This window comes from Ictidomys tridecemlineatus, chromosome 5, assembly GCF_052094955.1.
Source record: "Ictidomys tridecemlineatus isolate mIctTri1 chromosome 5, mIctTri1.hap1, whole genome shotgun sequence".
In the NCBI taxonomy this organism is placed as follows: domain Eukaryota; kingdom Metazoa; phylum Chordata; class Mammalia; order Rodentia; family Sciuridae; genus Ictidomys; species Ictidomys tridecemlineatus.
Window position 1 is genome coordinate 62,113,633 of NC_135481.1, and position 18,712 is coordinate 62,132,344.

The following is an 18,712-nucleotide window of genomic DNA, read 5'->3' on the forward strand; positions in this document are numbered from 1 at the left end:
GTTTTTGCCTTATCCTTCCTTCTCCCTCCTCATCACCTTAAGGCCTGCTACTGGTTAGTCTGGACATTTCTGGAAATCCTCTCTGGCCCCTTATGCTAGCCACAGACCTACAGCGTCATTCAAAGAATCATCCAAGAATCCAGTATGTGAAAGTTAAGAGTAGGCACAGAATATGGTGTCTGACTTGAAATTGTATGACTTTGAACCTCAACTTCCACATCCACAAAATGGGAATATCTTCCTACCATACTGTCTGTTGTAGAATTGATGTGATAACAGATACAAAAGTGCGCTACTAAATGAAGCACTGTGTGAGCCGAGCTATGATTCATAGGTAGGAGTTTATGGGCAATCACAGAATGTGAGGAAAGAGAATATTTAAAATGAGAAATATTGAGTTGTATCCTTAAAACGCTTAAGAACATGCCATATGGACTTTTCCTCTGTTTCTGAAATTGACTTCAAAACTCACACCATTCATTATCTCATTGATTAAAGCCCTACTCAGCACCCAGAGCGCAGTCTTCCATGGCAGGAGAGGGGGATTCCTGAAATGCACAGGAAGGCCCCTGAGATCTTCAGGCCAGGACTGAAGCTGCACCTTACCAGTGGGAACGCCATTGTCCTCCAGAGCAGACACCAGTGAACCACGAAGAGAAAACCCACCCACTGGCCTGTTCTCTTCCTGCAGAGAAAAAGATCTAATTAGGATTTGTGAACGCACAAAAAGGAAGAGTTGCACTCTCCCCTATAATCATCCTCAGGCCAGTTAAAGAAGGATTCCAAGTTATGTGTAGGGCGGGGGGTGTAGATCAGTGGTTGAACATTTGCCTGCTGGGTTCAAATCCCAGCACCGAGGGAGTCGATAAATTATAATAGATGAGGCTAAATTTGAGCATCATGTGTCCAAGTTACTGCCAATAAGGAAGTTTGGGCCTCTTCCTTTCATACCCAGTAGCAGGAGTGCCACCAACATTGCTGTCACCAGGTCTAGCAGAGTTAAATATCAATCTGTTTCATTCTTGGAGATATCTCAAACTGAGCCTCTGATCCAGTACTACCAGGAGAAACATGCACCAGTTCCTTAACCCTCTTGTGTGTCTTGCCAAGCAATCAGAAAAAGACATAGTCATACTTCTGAACACTGATATTCCTGCATAGGAGACACGGTTATACAAGTCTCTGCTACATGGTGGATATGAAACTGAATGAAGCAAAAGTGGCTTGTCTGAATGGTTCAGACAATTACACACCAGGAGCCTCAGCCCCCTGGGTCCCTTCAATTAATCAATAATGAATTTCACAATAAGTGGTGCAGGCAGCAAGAAATAGGGCAAAAATGAAATGGTTAAGTAACAATGCCAGAGATGATGATACTGATCATGCTAAGGAAGGGACAGTCCAGGGGAAGAAGAGATCCACACCTAGAGGGACGGAGCAAGGGCAGCCTCTGGGGGAAGAGGAATCAACCTTGAGAAGTGAGCCCTGGGTGCAGCAATGGGCAGAGAGCCCATGCAGGAGGAAGGGTGAAGGCAAAGCCAGGGAGAAATTAAATTGTCTTTAAGGGATGCTGACTGGGCTTCTGTAAATTCATCAAGGGACAGTAGTTGTCCCTTGGACTGAGTTAAGGCAAAACTGAAGTTTTATTTTATTCTTTTTGTTGATTGTTCCCCCCCCCCCCGCCCCCAGCTTTGTAAAAAATTGATGAGCTAGGGGTGTTGCTCAGTGGTAGAGCACTTGCCTCACATGCTTGAGGCCCTGGGATCCCTCCCCAACAGTGAAAAAAAAGGACTTGAGGTAGCCACAGAGAAGCTTGACCTTTATCCTATAAGTAGGCTTGAGATCAATGTGTGCGGTTTTGTTGTTGGTTTTTGTTGTTGTTGTTGAGGGAGATATTGGTGTTATTTTGTGTTTTGGATACTGGGGATTGAATCCAGGGGCACTTTACCACTGAGCCACATCCCCAGCCCTTTTGATTTTTTATTTTGAGACAGACTCTCACTAAGTTGCTTAGGGCCTTGCTAACTTGAAATTCGCCTGCCTGAGCTTCCTGAGTCACGGGGATTACAGGTGAGTACACCACACCCAGCTTCAACGTGTGCATCTGGAAGGCTCATTGGTTGACCCCTCAGGCAGCCCTCCTGCCATGTCCCTCCTTGGTCCTTGACCCTCCTTAGGGCCTGACAGAGCACCATGGGTTCTTACCAGCTCTGTGTTGAGGGTAGGGGTTCCTGACTGAAACTCTTACTTTTTGTGTTTTTGTGTTTTGTTTTGGGGGCACTAAAGACTGAGCTCAAAGCTTCATGCTAGGAAAGCACTCTACCACTGAGCTACGTCCCAGCACTTTTTTTATTTTGAGACAGGTCTCACTAAGTTGTGTTGCCCTGGCCAGCCTAGAACTTGTGATCCTCCTGCCTCAACCCAGAGAGTAGCCGGGATTACAGGTGTGAGCCACTACACCCAACCCAACCACTCTTCATTATCTCAAAAAAAAAAGAAAATCATACATGTACCAAAATAAGGCTGAGCGGCCTGCCTTGACTATAAGACCATTCTTTTTTTTTTTTTTTAGATCAATTCAGCATGAGGCTCTACTTATTTTCTGAAATTCAGAGCAAGCAATTCTTGGATCTATGAAAAAAGAAAAAGAAAACAAGTAAATTATGGCTTACATATAATAAAAAGAAATGGAGTAGCTTGGCATAGTGGCGCACACCTGTAATCCCAGCAACCTGAGGCAAGAGAATTGCAAGTTCAAGACCAGCCTCAGCAACTTAGCAAGACCTGTCTCAAAATGAAAAATAAAAAGCTGGGGATGTAGCTCAGTGACACAATGCCCCTGGGATCAGTCCCAGGTACCACAAAAAAAAAAAAAAAAAAAAAGAACGAAAGAAATGTTTCAAAGCATAGGGGAGAACAAAGAGTGGAAGAGGCAGAATCCATGGGCTCTTCAGATGGCAAAGGGGGAGGAGGCTGGGAAGCGGGCTTTAATAAAGTAAAAGATGTTTTTCTTCTCAAAATAATGAAGCTTTTCCATAGGAAGAGGTGGGCACAGAAGAATCCACTCGCTGCGCAGGCGACCGACCGCATGGGGAGAGGAAGGAGCAGCTGGCCCTTCAGGGTGAGGGCGGGAGGAAGCTGCCGCTCTGCAGGGAGGTGTCTGGAGGCAGCAGGGCACCCAGGGAGCCATGGCACTCACTTTGGCTGGGTCGTAGTAATGCAGGAAAGCGGGGTCCCTCCTCAGAACAAAGCGTCGCACCTTCCAGTTTTTCCTCTTGTGACCCTGCAGCAAAGAAACGGATCCACAGTCCTCGGTGACAGCTCTCCATCTTCTTCCACTTCCCTGCACCAAACCCCAACAAGCCAGCCTACCCCATAAAAACCTCATTAAAAACAAAAGAGTCTGGCCAGGCACAGTGGCGCTGCCTGTATTCCCAGCAACTTAAGAGACTGGGTCAGGAGGATGGCAAGTTCAAGGCCAGCCTCAGCAATTTATCAAGGCCCTGCCTCAAAATAAAAAATAAAAAATATGGGGCTGGGGTTGTGGCTCAGTGGTAGAGCTGCTGCCTAGCACATGTGAGGCCCTGCATTCGATCCTCAGAACCACATAAAAATAAACAAATAATATAAAGGTATTGTGTCCACTTACAACTAAACATTTTTTTTAAATCTTTAAATAAATAACATGTAGCTCAATGATAAAGCACTCATGGGTTTAACCCCCAGTCAAAAATAAAAATAAAAAATAAGTAAATAAAAACAGTCCACAGGACTCCTGAAGATGCAATATATGTCACAGACTTCACATGACATGAGCCCCTGTTCAGTGAGCCTCCTGTAAAAACACCCTCATATTTAGTTGACAGAGCCAAGGACAGTTGGCATCAAAAGGAAGGGGATTGCATTATCCTGATGTTACTTGGTGCAAAAGAGAGGGACAGGGGCAGCAGGTGTCAACCTGAACCCAAGGCCACCAACTTCCACCAGCTCTTTAATGGTCAACTTAGTTCAAAAACAAACTACAGCTGCATGTATATTTGTGCATTTTTACACATGCATACATCTACAGCAAAACCACCATTACATTCTGAAGCAATCCATTATAGAACTCAATAAAAACTAAATGTGTAAAAGGTTAATCTGATGTGTGGGTGGAGAAACACTCTCTTTGGCCTGAGACCCTAGATCATAAACCTTCTTTAGCCTCTGGCCTGAAAGACACTCATGAGTCTCTCCTGTACCCTCTTCATGCTCCTCCAGGGGCCTCAGTACCGCCCTCAGTAAGGACTCCTGCCAGACTCAGCAGAAGCAGGGGCCTGGGGTCAACACACAGTCGTGTGGCTGGTAAAGAACCTAATCGCAGACGGGGATCCTGTTGTGCAAGAAGCAGGTCACAAATTTTTGAAATGAAACAATCATGCAGAAGTTGTTTGGGGTTTTTTGTTTGTTTTTGGTACCAGAGATTAAACACAGGGGTGTTTAATTACTAAATCATATTCCCAGCCTTTTTTTCTTTTCATTAATTTGTTCGGATTAGTAATAAATGACAGTAGAATGCACTTTGACACATCATACATAAATGGAGTATAACTTCTCATTCTTCTGATTGTACATGATGTAGAATCACACCAGTCATGTAATCATTTATGTACATAGGGTAATAATGTCTGATTCATTCTACCATCCTTTCTAATCCCCATACCTGCTCCCCTCCCTTCACTCCCCTCTGCCTCTATTTTTCCCTAGCCACCTCTCTTATTGTAAATTAGCATCCACATATCAGAGAAAATATTTAACCTTTGATTTTGGGGGATTGGCTTATTTCACTTAGCAAGATATTCTCCAGCTCCATCCATTCACCAGCAAATGCCATAATTTCACTCTTCTTTAAGGCTGAGTAATATTCCACTGTGTATATATACCACATTTTGAGGCAGAGCCTTGCTAAGTTGCTTCGGGCCTTGCTAAATTGCTTAGGCTGGCTTTGAATTTGTGATCTTCCTGCCTCAGCCTCCAGAGTTGTTCAGATTACAGGTGTGCACCACCACATCCAGCCCAGAAGTTACTTTTTAGTGCTGTGATGATTCCATGTGTTTATGCTTTTCCCGAATACTCCCCACACCTGGGCGTGTGATGGTCTGACTGGCTTCTGCAACTGCTCTGCAGACCCTGCTGGTAATGGGGGTGTTCTAGCATTCTCAGCGCCCCCCAGGGCTCCTTCCTGCCTCTCCTCAGCGTGCCCCTCCTCCCTGTCAAAGGCAGCCATACCTGCTTGGACAGAAAGCCTTGCTTGACCACCAAGCCGCTTAACTCCACGGTGCTCAGACTGATTTCTTCCTTGGGGCTTGGCTTCTTCCTGTAGCTCTCAGCCTAGTGGGAAGGAGGGAGCAAGGACTGTGCTACAGAAATAGCCCCAGGCCCAGGCTCGGGGCTGCAGGAGAAAGAGGATGCCTCCTGGGGACAAAGCTGTCCCCAACCCTCGGCCTCTCCCTGTGCCCATTCTTTCTGCCTCTTCCCTCTCCCCTGGTGGCAAGAGGAGCCCCGCTAACTTACAAAAGTGTACAGGGCTGTGGAGTCATCCAGGAACTGCTCAGACAGGTCACCGGAGCGAATGGCTCCCATGCTCCGGACACCCACGGGCCTGAGGAAGTTCTCCTCCATGAGCACAGAGGCCAGCGTCACCGCCTCCAGACGGCTGGCCGCGAAGCTGCTGGAGATGAGCCAGTCCACCAGGGAGGAGCCTGCGCCGGGGCAAGGGCAGCACCCATCAGACCACGGGCGCCCACCCACCCTCCTTAGGGTGCTTGTCTGTGACCTTCCCCCTCCTCCTAGGCAGACTCGGGCTCCAGCCAAGAGCAGACTGAAGGCTGCGCCGGCCACACCCAGCCGCGGCCACACCTATGTGGCCATCTCAGGCCAGATCACTGCCCAGCAAATAGCTCTGGTTTCAATAGGGGCTGGTCAAGCGCTCCACTGAGCCCCGGGTCCCAAGTGTCCTGTGTCCACCGCCTCGCCCGGTCCCTGGGATGGGCAGGCTCACCCAGGAAGGTCTTTTTGTAGGTGCTTCCCTGCTCCATGTTGGGGCTTGGCCGGATCCCGCTGCTGCTATCGTGCATCTTGTCCACGATGCGGCTGGTATGGAAGGAAGGCAAAGGAGAAGGATCCTCGTCACACAGAGCTTCAAGGGAGGGCCCAGGAGCCACTGCCAGGGAATAAGGCATGTGGCGAGGGGTGTGATCCACACCAGAGGGGAGGGGGCCTTCCATGACGCATCAGAATCTGATAGGATTCTCAGACATTTCTCTTCTCGGGCATCTAATCATTACCCTTGTAGTGAGGCGAAAGAGCTGTGGATTTACTTAAAAGCAACAATAGTGCTGGGAGGATAGCTCAGTGGGACAGCACTTGCCTAGCATGCACAAAACCCTAGGTTCAATCCTCAGGACAGCAAGACACAAAACATGAGTGTGCAGGAGCCAACACGCTTCTCTATGATCTGCTGCATTCAGCGCAAATCCTCCAGCTACTTCTCAATGCTGAGCCTCTCTGAATCCAACCACAACCCACCCACCCAGTCCTCCCCACATGTGCCACGGCTTAGCAGCCCCTTGACACACAGAAAGTGCACAGGCCAGATTTCAGTGCCTGGCATGGAGTTAAAAGCCCAGAATGGACGCACAATGTCTGTGGTGTGTGTGTGTGTGTGTGTGTGTGTGTGTGTGTGTGTGTGTGTGAGATGGAACCCAGGCCTCACACATCCTAGGCAAGTGCTCTTCCATTGAGTCAGTGGGGTGCATTCCCAGCCCACATCCCTCATCTGTGATGGGTGTGAGGGTTTGGCTGCCTGGGAGTGTTTGCAACATTCGTCCCTACTTTATCACCTCCACCTCTGACCAGCTTTCCTTCTGCTCTATGGGACGATCACTCCCTCCAACAGAAGATCATTCCTCATTTTATGTGTATACACTGGGGCTGGAAGGCCCCAGAGATGAGATTCTATTTACTCCTACCTGCGTCTGCTAAGCACCCAGCACAGTACATGGCATGCAGTAGGCACTCAATAACTATTTATTTTCTTTTTGATTTTAAACATTGGTACATGATAATTGCACATATTTGTGAGGTACTCAGTAACATTTTAATGAATGAATGAACGAGGAACCCCCACCCAGCAAGACTACAGCTGCTACCAGAAAACATCATCTGTGCCACCAGGCTACAAAAAGACCAGTGACCTAGTTGGTGGAGAGCCCTAAGAAACTGTGACACAGCCCTGAGCACCTGTCTAAAATGGAGTTGGGGTGGGCGGGGGTCTCTACCTCCTTCACAAGGTGGGCAAAAGTGGCAAAGTTCTAAGAGGTTACATAGGAGTGGGGCTAGTGGTTCAGGTCCTTCCCAGGTCAGTATGACCCAGACAGGGACAGCTGACAGCCCTGAAGCACCAGGTGGTCGCAGCCAGGCCTGTGTAGCACCACAGAGCCCCCTCCCCAAGGACCTCCCCCCTCCCCACTGGGCGCACAGGAGAGGCTGCAGAGAGGCCAGAGGCTGAAGGGGTGGGGCAGGCAGGGCACTCACTGCAGGCTGATGTGAGGGGGCAGCTTGAAGGAGTTTTTTAATATGTGGAGCTGCTGGACCTTCCCGGGCTGCCCTGCGTGGATGGCCCCTGTTATCTCGAAGGCCCATGCGTCCCTCTCCTCTCGAGAACAGGCCTCCAGGAAGTACTCTGTGGAAGTTCTGGTCTTCAGCTTAATGAGGAGCTGTGGGAAGAAAGAGTCAGACGGCACTCAAAGGCACAGCAGGCCAGAGCACGCGGTCAGCAGAAACGACAGGGCCAAGGTGGGGTAGCCCAGTGACCGCCTGTGCCCTGGCCCCTTGTCTATACCCCAGTGGTCTGTGAAACTGCGCTCAGACACTTCCAGCAGTGGGGAGCTCACGGCCTCCTAAGGCAGCCTTTCCCCTTGGGGCAGATTAGTTAGCACAAGGACTGCTTCCAGGACACTGTCCTGAATCTGCCTCTGGGGTCACTTAGTCTCTCCTCCCATGACAGCTTTGCACTGAAACGGGAAGCATTCAGCCTCTACAGCCAGGCTGAATGGGACCAAAACCCACCTCTGCCCCTTAGCTAGAGATGCTCACTGAGTCTGAGTTTCTTATTAATGGTCCCTTGAATCAAACTGTTAGTGACACCACCTTTGAGCCTCTTTTCCCTCCAGTTTAAACATTCCCAGGTCTTTCACACATTCCACTGACATCAGGAGAAAGAGATAAGGCAGGGAGGACTGGGAGATGGGCCCCCCGGGCAACTTCCTGGGCAGTAAAGCACAATCAGCACCTGCAGATATTTGCTAAGAAACTTACAAAAAGGCTATTTTAAAATCAGGATCTACGTGACTGGGATCCATGCCTCTCCAAAGAGGGGAAATGCCTGGTGGATATTTTGATGGGCCTAAAGGCTGCAGGAGTACCTCATGGACAATAAACACCACACCCAGGATTGGGCAGGGGCTGACTTCCTTAAACTTATATAAACTCCTAGACAAGGGTCACTCTTTGATATCCCTCTCTTGGGACCCCTCTCTCTTTGAGAGCTCTGCTTTCTTCCTCTTCCTCCACTAAGTAATTATTTTCCTTATTATTATCTGTTATTTTATTATTAATAATAACTATTAATAATAGTATCAATAATTATTATTATTACTTATTATTATCTGTTATTTTACTCTCACCCTTGTATCTGAGTTTCTCATTCTTCACATTCATGAAACAAGAACCCAACTCCACGCTCTGTGTTAGGATATAGTTTACACTCCTTCTCAACCAGTTTACTATATTTTCAGTGCTGGGGATTGAACCTGGGCCTTGGGCATACTAGGCAAGCACTTTACCACTGAGCCACATCCCCAACCCTCAAGCAGTTCACTCAGTTACTAAGTGTTCTGCACACACTGAGCACTCTCACAGATGGCCCACGGAATGGAATACCCTGCTCCAGGATCTGAGGGGTGCAGAACATCAGAGGCTACCGCCTGGGATCACAGGAGTGTGGGCAGTTCCAGGCACTGTAGAGCCTTTCATTTTCCCATCTTTCATTTATTTATTTTTTGGTCCTGGGGATTGAACTCAGGGGCTTACTACTGAGCCACGTTTCCAGCCCCTTTTTTTTTTTTTTTTTTTTTAAAGAGAGAGTGAGAGAGAATTTTTTTTAATATTTATTTTTTAGTTGGCGGACACAACATCTTTGTTGGTATGTGGTGCTGAGGATCGAACCCGGGCCGCAAGCATGCCAGGCGAGCGTGCTACCGCTTGAGCCACATCCCCAGCCCCTTTATTTTCTATTTTGAGATAGGGTCTCACTAAGTTGCTGAGGCCGGCCTTGGACATGAGCTCCACCTGCCTCAGCTTCCCAAGTCACTGAGATTACAGGTGTGTGCCACTGCACCTGGCACTTTTTAATGTAAATGGGCATTTAAGGAATTTCTTTGACAAGTTGTGGGATCTTTCAGTCTGACTCTATTAAATGTCACCCGAGTAGGCCAGTTCTGAAACACTTCTGAAACATTCTACTTCATTCTGATTCTGCTTCCCAAATGTCAACTCCCAACTTATTTTGCTTGCAAACTTAATATTCTTCACCTAAACTAATAGTGAAATGGTGAATAAGGCATGGCTGGCTCACGGCCCCAAGGAACCCCATGAAGATATGCCTCCAAGTTAACATTCACTCATCAGTATCATGGAAGAAGAGAGTGAACTCAGATCCAGAACCTGTACAGTCAGTCTGCAATTAACCATTTTAATGAAAAGAATTTCAGGAGACACTAGAAATTTAAAAAAAAAATCTAGGTGCATTTTAATTTTATATATGCTTTATGATTTGTTCTTAGTGGATCTGTTGGCTACTCTCAGTCTCTTTTAGTCCAAGTACTCACGAACTAAGCAAAATAACAAACCCGTTTGAGAATTTTATGTAGAATTAACATGAAGCTCATAACTCCAGCAAATTTAGCCTGTTTCTCTTTTTTGAAATTTAAACCATAGTTTTCCCATCTCCATCCCATCTACCAATACCTCTGCTCTCCACTGTTTCCTAAAGATTATTAAGAGATAGCAGGTCAACAAATTAGCTGGGAGTGGTGGCTCACGCCTGTAATTCCAGCTACTTGGGAGACTGAGGCAGGAAGACTGCAAGTTCAAGGCCAGCGGGTAACTTAGTGAGACCCTGTCTCAAAATAAAAATAAAAAGGGCTAGGGGTATAGTTCAGTGGTAAAGCACCCCTGGGTTTAATGCCCATACCACAGATACACAAAAAAAGAGGTAGTAGGTCAACAAATTAACCTATGAGTTCAGGGGTTTCATTTATTGTGATCTTTTTTTTTTTTCATTTTTTTGTACTAGGGATTAAATCCCAAGGGTGCTTAATCACTGAGCCTCACCCCCAGTCCTTTTTTTTTTAAATTTTTAATTTTTTATTTTGAGACAGGGTCTCACTAATTTTCTTAGGGCCTTACGTTTTGCCAAGGCTTGCTTTGAACTCATGATCTCCTGTCTCAGTCTCCCAAGTCACTGGGATCACAGGTGTGTGCCACCGTGCCTTTCTCCATAAAGCATCTAAACCATGGCTTCATATCCCCATATCTTCATAGGAGATATTTGGGTGTAATTATCTCATCCCATCTTACAGACGACAATGGAGAGAGGTTTAACTACCTGCCTGAGGTCAGGTACCTGGGAGATGGTTGAGCCATGACTTGAACCAAGTCTTTCAATTATAACTCCGAGCTCTTCCCACTACCCACACCACCTTCCCAAAGAGCCAGAGGTGAGGAGTGTCTGGGGTGGGGAGCTGGACAGCAGGAACCTTCACATACCGGACGGTTTTCATAATCCAGGCAGGGGCAGGTGATGGTGCAGCCATCCAGGAGGATCCGGCCCTTGGGAGGGGCCACTCTCCGACCCCCCTCAAGCTTGTAGTACAGCAGCGTGTTCTGCCGAAGGATGAACCATCGCACCTTCCAGTTGTGGACAATGTGGCCCTGTGAACAGACAGGAAAGCCCCGAGGTGAGAGGGGAGGACACCATGTTCATGGAGAGATGCTCACCAGATGTGCTATGGAAACAGACACAGCAGTATTTTGGATCTTTCTCTGACATTTCTTTGGGATATCTGGCAAATACCTTTGGCACTGACCTTCTGGCTGCCATTTGGCCTTTTTCTGGTTATAAATGTTTGTGTGTTATGTAGTGTTGAGAGTGGAATCCAGACCTTGCACATGCAGGCAAGTGCTCTACCACAGAGCTACACCCACCATCTGTTCCTGGTCATGAACCTTGAGATAAACTGCAAATTATTAAGAAGAAAAAAGTCACGTGCCTATCATTCTGCTACTAAGAGACAGCCACTGTTAACATTTGACACTTCCTTTCAGTCTTTTTCCCTTTTAGTTTTCGCTTTAAAAAAATAGACCATATTTATCAGTGGTAGAGCACTTGCCTAGAATATGCAAGGCCCTGGGTTCAATCCCCAGTTCTGAAAAGAAAAAAAAATAAATATCATATTACAAGCCAGAAGTGGTGGTGCATGCCTATAATTCTAGTGACTTGGGTGGCTGAGACAGGAGAATTGCAAGTCCAAGGCCAGCCTCAGCAACTAGTGAGGCCCTAAGTAACTTAGAGAGACCCTGTCTCAAAATAAAAAATAAGCAAAAAAAACTGGGTATGTGGCTCCATGGTAAAGTGCCCCTGGATTCAATCCCAGCATCACTCACACACACATAAAAAGACCATATTACATATGGCTTTATTTTCTCACTTTGTCTTGTTTAGCCTTGCTGAGCATTTTCTCACACCATTATATTTCTTTTTGCATATATATATGAAACAGTATTTATTAAAGAATATTTGGGAAAGTAGTAGGAAGGAAGAAAAACAAATCCATGACCTGCTTTACAAGGTAGTGGCCAGATCAACATTGAGACACTCATTCCAGTCCTTTTGCTGTATATTTTAAAAAGCACAAACACATGACATGTCAACATGGGTCACCAGCATTTTAAAAACACACCTTCTGACTTTAAAATAGAAGCATACACAGAAAATTTGGAAAACACTGAAAAGTGTAAAGGAAATTAAAGTCACCTACCATCTCATTAGTCAAAAATAACCACAGCTAATATTTTCATATACTTCCTTAGTTGTTTTTATCCATTTTCTTTTTACACAATTAAGTTTATAGTATACGAGATTCTTCAGTCTAATTAACAAAGGTTTGAATGGATGATGACAAAGACAGACTTGAGAACAGTATTTGCCTCTCAAATTATCAATATGTTTTTTAAAAGTTTTTTTTTTTTAATATTTATTTTTTAGTTATCGGTGGGCACAACATCTTTGTTTGTATATGGTGCTGAGGATCGAACCCGGGCCACACGCATGCCAGGCAAGCGCACTACCACTTGAGCCACATCCCCAGCCCATCAATATGTTTTTTAAAGAGGCAGGAAATACACAGCCACTTCAGTGTTTATAGCAGCACAATTCACAATAGCTAAACTGTGGAACTGACCTGGATGCCCTTTAATAAATGAATGGATTAAAAAATGTGGCATATATACACAACAGAATATTACTGAGCAATAAAAGAGAATAAAATCATGGCATTTGCAGGTAAATGGATAGAGTTGGAGAAAATAATGCTAAGTGAAGTTAGCCAATCCCAAAAAAACAAATGCCACATGTTTTCTTTGATATAAGGAGGCTGACTCATAGTGGGGTAGGGAGAGGGAGCGTGGGAGGAATAGCCAACTCTAGATAGGGCAGAAGGGTGTGAGGGGAAGGGAGGGGTATGGGGTTATAAATGATGGTGGAATGTGATGGATATTATTATCCAAAGTACAGGTATGAAGACACGAATTGGTGTGAATATACTTTGTATACAGCCAGAGATATTGTGCTCTATATGTGTAATAAGAATTGTAATGCATTCCGCTGTCATATATAAAAAAAAGAAACTAAAAAAAAAAAGAGGCAGAAAATAATCACTCAATGTTCCCTTTCCATTTATAAAGCAATCAAAATATATATCAGTCTAAAGCCTGAGCTAAATTTCTACTTCAGTGAACCCTGACATGGAATACCACATTTGTTTATTTTGTGTATCCAAATGGGTCTACACCATTTCATAAGAATATTCCATACACAGAACTTTCAACCACATTCTCCTAGGAAAGATAACAGCTGTAGCTTCATTAAAAGCTTTACATGTCTCACAATGTAAAGTCTATAACGTGACTTAAACATTTTGCACACTCAGATTTACATAAAAGAGCTTAAGCAGGAAAATAAAGTATGATTGATAATAGCTCAAGGAGTTCTAATTGGTATAACAGACTTGGCCTTATCAAGTTCCAAAGAATTCATTATCAAAACTACAAACAAACCTTCACTTGTGTATACAGTTGTAACCTTTACAGTAGCTGTCAGGGGAAGTAGCCGTGTAGGTTTACATGTTGCTGAAGGCCAAGAGTTAGCAAATGCAAACTCCAGAAAGAATGAATGCTCCACCTACAGCTTCCTCTTAGACAATCAGGAAACACTAAATGAAATCATCCTAAAGGAAAATCACAACACCTTGCTGCCCAGCGTCCCCTCTTCAAAAGCTCTCTGTGAGAGCCCTCAGCTCAACACAGCAGGCCATGTAGTCTAAGGTGATCTTTCCACTGGTGCTGTATTGTTTTGCAATTGAACTCAGTTTGGGGAGTCGGCCTCAGCGCCTGTTGTCCTTAGCACCTTCTGCAATTCTTGAGGATCCCCGGTTCTACTCCTACCACCATCAAAACTGATGAAGTGTTGTCTCCAGCCATTCAATGCAGCCCAGAGTTCTTTAAATTCATTGAAGCCCATCATGCCAAACCTGTCTCTATCCACCATTGAAATTGCAAGCTGACAAGTCACCAGGTTAAAAGGTTTGTATCCTCCAGCAATGCCCAACTGTGGCAGACGTCTCTGCAATTCAGCAGCATCTATTTGCTCATCCTGTCCTGCTACAGCAGCAAAGTGACCACACAGAGGATTCTGCGTTTGTCCTCCAGGAGTCTCTCCATACTTGCCAGGGTAGTACTCACTGCTGGCACCGGGGTGCCCAGATAGGCCTTGGTGCAGACCGAGCTCTGCCTCCCCACCCCAGGGCAACTCTCCTCCTCCTCCTCCTCCTCCTCCTCCTCCTCCTCCTCCTCCTCCTCCTCCTCCTCCTCCTCCTCCTCCTCCTCCTCCTCCTCCTCCTCCTCCTCCTCCTCCTCCTCCCTGCCCCTTCCTCCTTCTTCTTCTTCTTGTAGTAGGACTTGAACCCAGGGGAGCTTTACCACTGACTTACATCTCCAGTCCTTTTTAATTTTGTTTTCAATTTAGAGGTAGGATCTTGCAGTTGCCCAGGTTGGCCTTGAACTTGCTATCTTCCTGCTTGAGCCTCCAGATTAACTGAGATTACAGGCCTGTGCCACTGTGCCCTAAAATATTCTTTTTTTTTTTAAATATTGCTTTTAGTTATACATGGACACATACCTTTATTTTGTTTATTTATTTCTTATCTGGTGCTGAGGATTGAACCCAGTGCCACACATGTGCGAGGCAAGTGCTCTGCCATTGAGCCACAACCCCAGCCCCCTAGAATATTCTTTATGACTATGCTTCATGTGTATAATTTACTTGCCAATCTCCTATTATTTGTGACTGAATTTGTTTTGTTTTGTTTTGTTTTTGCTGTTATAAGCCATGAGTATTCTCACACATAAATTTTGATTATGTCTCTAATTTTCTTTCCTTAAAATATAATCCCTAGAAAGAATGTAACTAGTCAAAGGGTCTGGGCAATCTCTAAAGCTGAAGCGCCAGTCACTCTACAGCGCTAAGGGACCTGCCAGGCTAGCCTAACCAGCTGCAGCAGGCATACAAGGCAGGTTGTTTGAGATGTTCTCAGGTGGGTCAGCATAGTCAGGTGCAGGCAGAGAACTAGTTTCTAGAACATACTAATGGGTAGGGGAATTCTGCTGAGGGACTGGAAAGTAGGGTTTGGTACCCAGGAAAGCACCTTCTTGGCATATTTCTAAGCAGAACCCAATTTGGAACTATATTCTAACCTAGAAAGATGAGCTTTATCTGGATCAAAGACCAAGTCCCGAAATCACTCATGGCCTTACCTAGCATTTATTAATATCAAAGACCCCTTCAGTTCTCACATCTGTGGTGCTATGATTCCATTCCATGCTCAGCACGTAATGGGAGCTATTAGGTTATCAAAAGTTGTAGAACCAGGCACGGTGGCACAGGCCTATAATCCCAACTACTCAGGAGACTGAGGCAGGAGGATCACAAGTTTAAGGTCAGCCTGGGCAATTCAGTGAGATCCTGCCTCAAAAAAAGAGAAAGGGCTGGGGATGTAGCTCAGAAGGAGAGCGGCCTGGGCTCAATCCCCAGAACCACCACAACAAAAACGAGCGGGGTCCCTTCCCTTTGTTCCTGACAAAAGGTACATGCAGTCGGAGGGTTGACAGTTTTATCTGATGTAGGAAGACAAAAAAGGTTTAAATCTGACTCCTCAGCTGTTAGGGCCCTCTGCTTCTCTCTACATGGTCCAGTCTCTGGTCCTCATTCCCTGGGAGCCCCCTGCTGTGGGGGTCTTGACACTCTTGGCACCAGCCAGGCTGGCCTGGGGCCTCTGGATGCTGAAGAATTCAAGGCAGCAAATGACTGGCACACAAGGTCGTAGCTGGACGAGGGAGAAGAGCATGTAAATGGATGGTACAGGTGCTGTCACCAGGTGAAGAGAGGGAAAGTAATGTGAAACCTTAAAACATGGATCTTTTAGGCTGACTTGCATGCCTCCAAATTCATATGCTGAAGTCCGAACCCCATACCTCAGAATGAGACTGTATGGGAAGACAGCCCCTTTAAAGAAGTGATCAAGTTAAAATGGGATCATTAGGTGGGCACTGACCCAATCTGACTGGTGTCCTTATAGGAAGAGATTTGGACACACACAGAAACACCAGAGATCTACATTCCACAAGAAAGACCACGTGAAGACACAGCAAGAAGCAGCCATCCACAAGCCAAGAAGAAAATCCCCAGAAGGAATCAAACCATCCAACACCTTGATCTTGAACTTTGAGGCTCTAGAACTTTGAGGGGAAAAAAAAAACCCTCTGATGTTTAAGTCAGTTTGTGATACTTGTTATGACAGCCCTACCAAACTTCCCAAAAGGGAAAAGAGGAAGGCGGCGGGTGATGGAAGAGGAGAAAAATGTAACCAACAGATGCTGAGCAGAAAAAAACAAAAACAGAGATGTACTTTCCTGGACAAAATGTTAAACTTCCCAGAATCCCTTGCACTTGGAGAATAGGTAGGTAACCAGGCTTCTGTCAATCCAAGGCAGAGCCCTGATGTGTGCTTGACAGCAAACAAACATGGGGAAATGGGAACTTCTGGCAAGGGCAATAGTAGGACAGTTTCTTCTGACACCTAGATCCCAGAGTTATCAAAGACAAGTGTCCAAAACGTTCAGCAACAAATTTTCCAGTAGAAGCATCTTCTAACAGAGATAACACTGACCCACGGCCATTGGGTACTTTTGTCTGGCTGCAACATTCTTGGTTGTAAGGCATTCCAGCCTGATTCTCTGGCCTCACAAATAATCCCGAGTTGCTGGGGACAGTAGCACATATCTGTAATCCAGGTACTTGGGAGGCTGAGGCAGAAGGATCTTAAATTCAAGGACAGCCTTGGAAACTTGGTGAGACCTGGTCACTTCCTTTCTTTCTTTTTTATTGATCTTATTTTATTTTAAATACACAACAACAGTGGAATGCATTACAAACCTTATTACACATATAGAGCACAATTTTTCATATCTCTATATATAAAGTATGTTCGTGTCAATTTATACCATTATACATGTACTTTTTTTTGCATTACAATTCTTTTTTTTAATCTTTATTTTATTTTATTTTTATGTGGTGCTGAGGATTGAACCCAGCGCCTCGCACGTGCAAGGCAAGCACTCCACCACTGAGCCACAACCCCAACCCCCATTACAATTCTTAATACACATATATACCACAATTTTTCATATCTCTGTTTGTATATAAGGTATGTTGACACCTAATTCAAGTCTTCATACATGTACTTTGTATAATGATGGAGACCTGGTCACTTTCCTATACTCAGAAAATGAATCTGCTGAAAAAGAAAGAAATTAGGAAAACTATTCCATTACAATAACCTCAAATAAATAAAATACTAGGGCATTAATCTAACTATGAATGTAAAGGTTCTCTAAAATGAAAACTATAGAACACTGAAGAGAAAAATTGAATAAGACATTAGAAGATGGAAAGGCATGTTCTTGGATAGGCAGAATTAATATTGTCAAAATGGCCATACTACCAAAAGCACTATACAGAGTGAATGCAATTCCCATTAAAATCCCAATGACATTCCTCACAAAACTAGAAAAAGCAATTCTAAAATTCATTTGGAAAAATAAGAGACCCAGAATAGCCAAATAGTCAACTGACTGACAAGACCCCCAGTGATTCTCTCCTTCTCTTCACACATTTTAAAAGCGTTGGTCTGTGTGACTAGTAGGATATGGCATAGTGGTAAATCATTTCTGACAAGAGACGTTAAGGATGATGAAGATGTTGCTGCTGCTGCTGCTGCTGCTGTACTGGGCATTAAACTCAGGGGCACTTTACCACTGAGCCATATCCCTGGCTCTTTTTACTTTTTGAGACAGGGTCTGGATAAGTTGCTTAGAGCCTTGCTAAATTGCTGAGGCTAACCTCAAACTTGCAATCCTCCTGCTCAGCCTCCCAAGTCATTGGTTAGCACAATTGCAGCCATCTCCCTTTCCCCAGCCCCCACTTTATGAATACTGTTCTTTCCCTAGAAACAGAAACTAGCCTGAGATAAAACCCACCAGCCTGGAGATGTGCCGATCTCTCCCTGTTCTCTCACCAAGAGATAGGAGAAAACTTACTCCCCCTGAGATGGGAACTTACTGGTTTCCCTGTTTTCTCCTTGAGAAGATAAAGGGTCATGCTTTTTTTCTCCTATTCCCCCTCTGAGATAGGAAAACTGCCTGTCTCTGTTCCCAAGAAAGAAATTTGCCTTCCACAAGATGAGGGGATGCTTACTATGTCAGTAAAGACTACACCCGCCCCTAGTGCGTGGCCAGGATTCTAGCCTATGAAAGATAACACTCAAGGGGAAGTTGCTGCTGTTCTCCCTCCTTGCTACTGCTGTCCCTCTCTTGTACAGAGCAGCCTTGTCAGGCTCCTGACCATAAATCCACTTCTTATCCCAGGTGTGTGTGCTGCGCCACTTTTCTTTCAGCTGGGATTATAGGAATGCACCACCAATGACATACAACATTAGGTCATAAAAGATTCTGCAGCTTCTTATTGGTTCGTGCAAACTCTCTCTCTCTCCCTTTCTCATCATTTGCTCTAGGGAAAGTAGCTTCCACGTGGTGAGCAGTCCTATAGAGAAGGGAGGACCTTAGGCCTGGGAGTGAGTTTAGAAAAGAACCCTCCTGCTGACCAGGTCAGGTGACTGTCTCATCAAGGGCAACGCTTTGCAACCTCAGAAGAGACCCTGAGCCAAAATCTTACAGCTAGGTTTCCTGTGTACTAGGCTCTCAGAAACTGTGAGACAAT

At 45.3% G+C, this 18,712-nt stretch overlaps 1 protein-coding gene and 1 pseudogene across 1 annotated transcript in view; both read right to left on the reverse strand.

Moving 5' to 3' along the window:
* The window catches only part of Plek2 (pleckstrin 2), a 28,435-nt gene that overhangs the window by 2,251 nt on the left and 7,472 nt on the right, over positions 1–18,712 (reverse strand). The window contains exons 2-8 of the mRNA XM_078050093.1: positions 10,870–11,034; positions 7,576–7,757; positions 6,041–6,132; positions 5,554–5,741; positions 5,269–5,370; positions 3,200–3,283; positions 607–685 (exon numbers count right to left, since the gene is read on the reverse strand). Coding sequence (XP_077906219.1) covers positions 607–685; positions 3,200–3,283; positions 5,269–5,370; positions 5,554–5,741; positions 6,041–6,132; positions 7,576–7,757; positions 10,870–11,034 — 892 coding nt within the window. The remainder of the gene's footprint in view (positions 1–606; positions 686–3,199; positions 3,284–5,268; positions 5,371–5,553; positions 5,742–6,040; positions 6,133–7,575; positions 7,758–10,869; positions 11,035–18,712) is intronic.
* LOC101975586 (sorcin pseudogene) lies at positions 13,593–16,657 on the reverse strand (annotated as a pseudogene).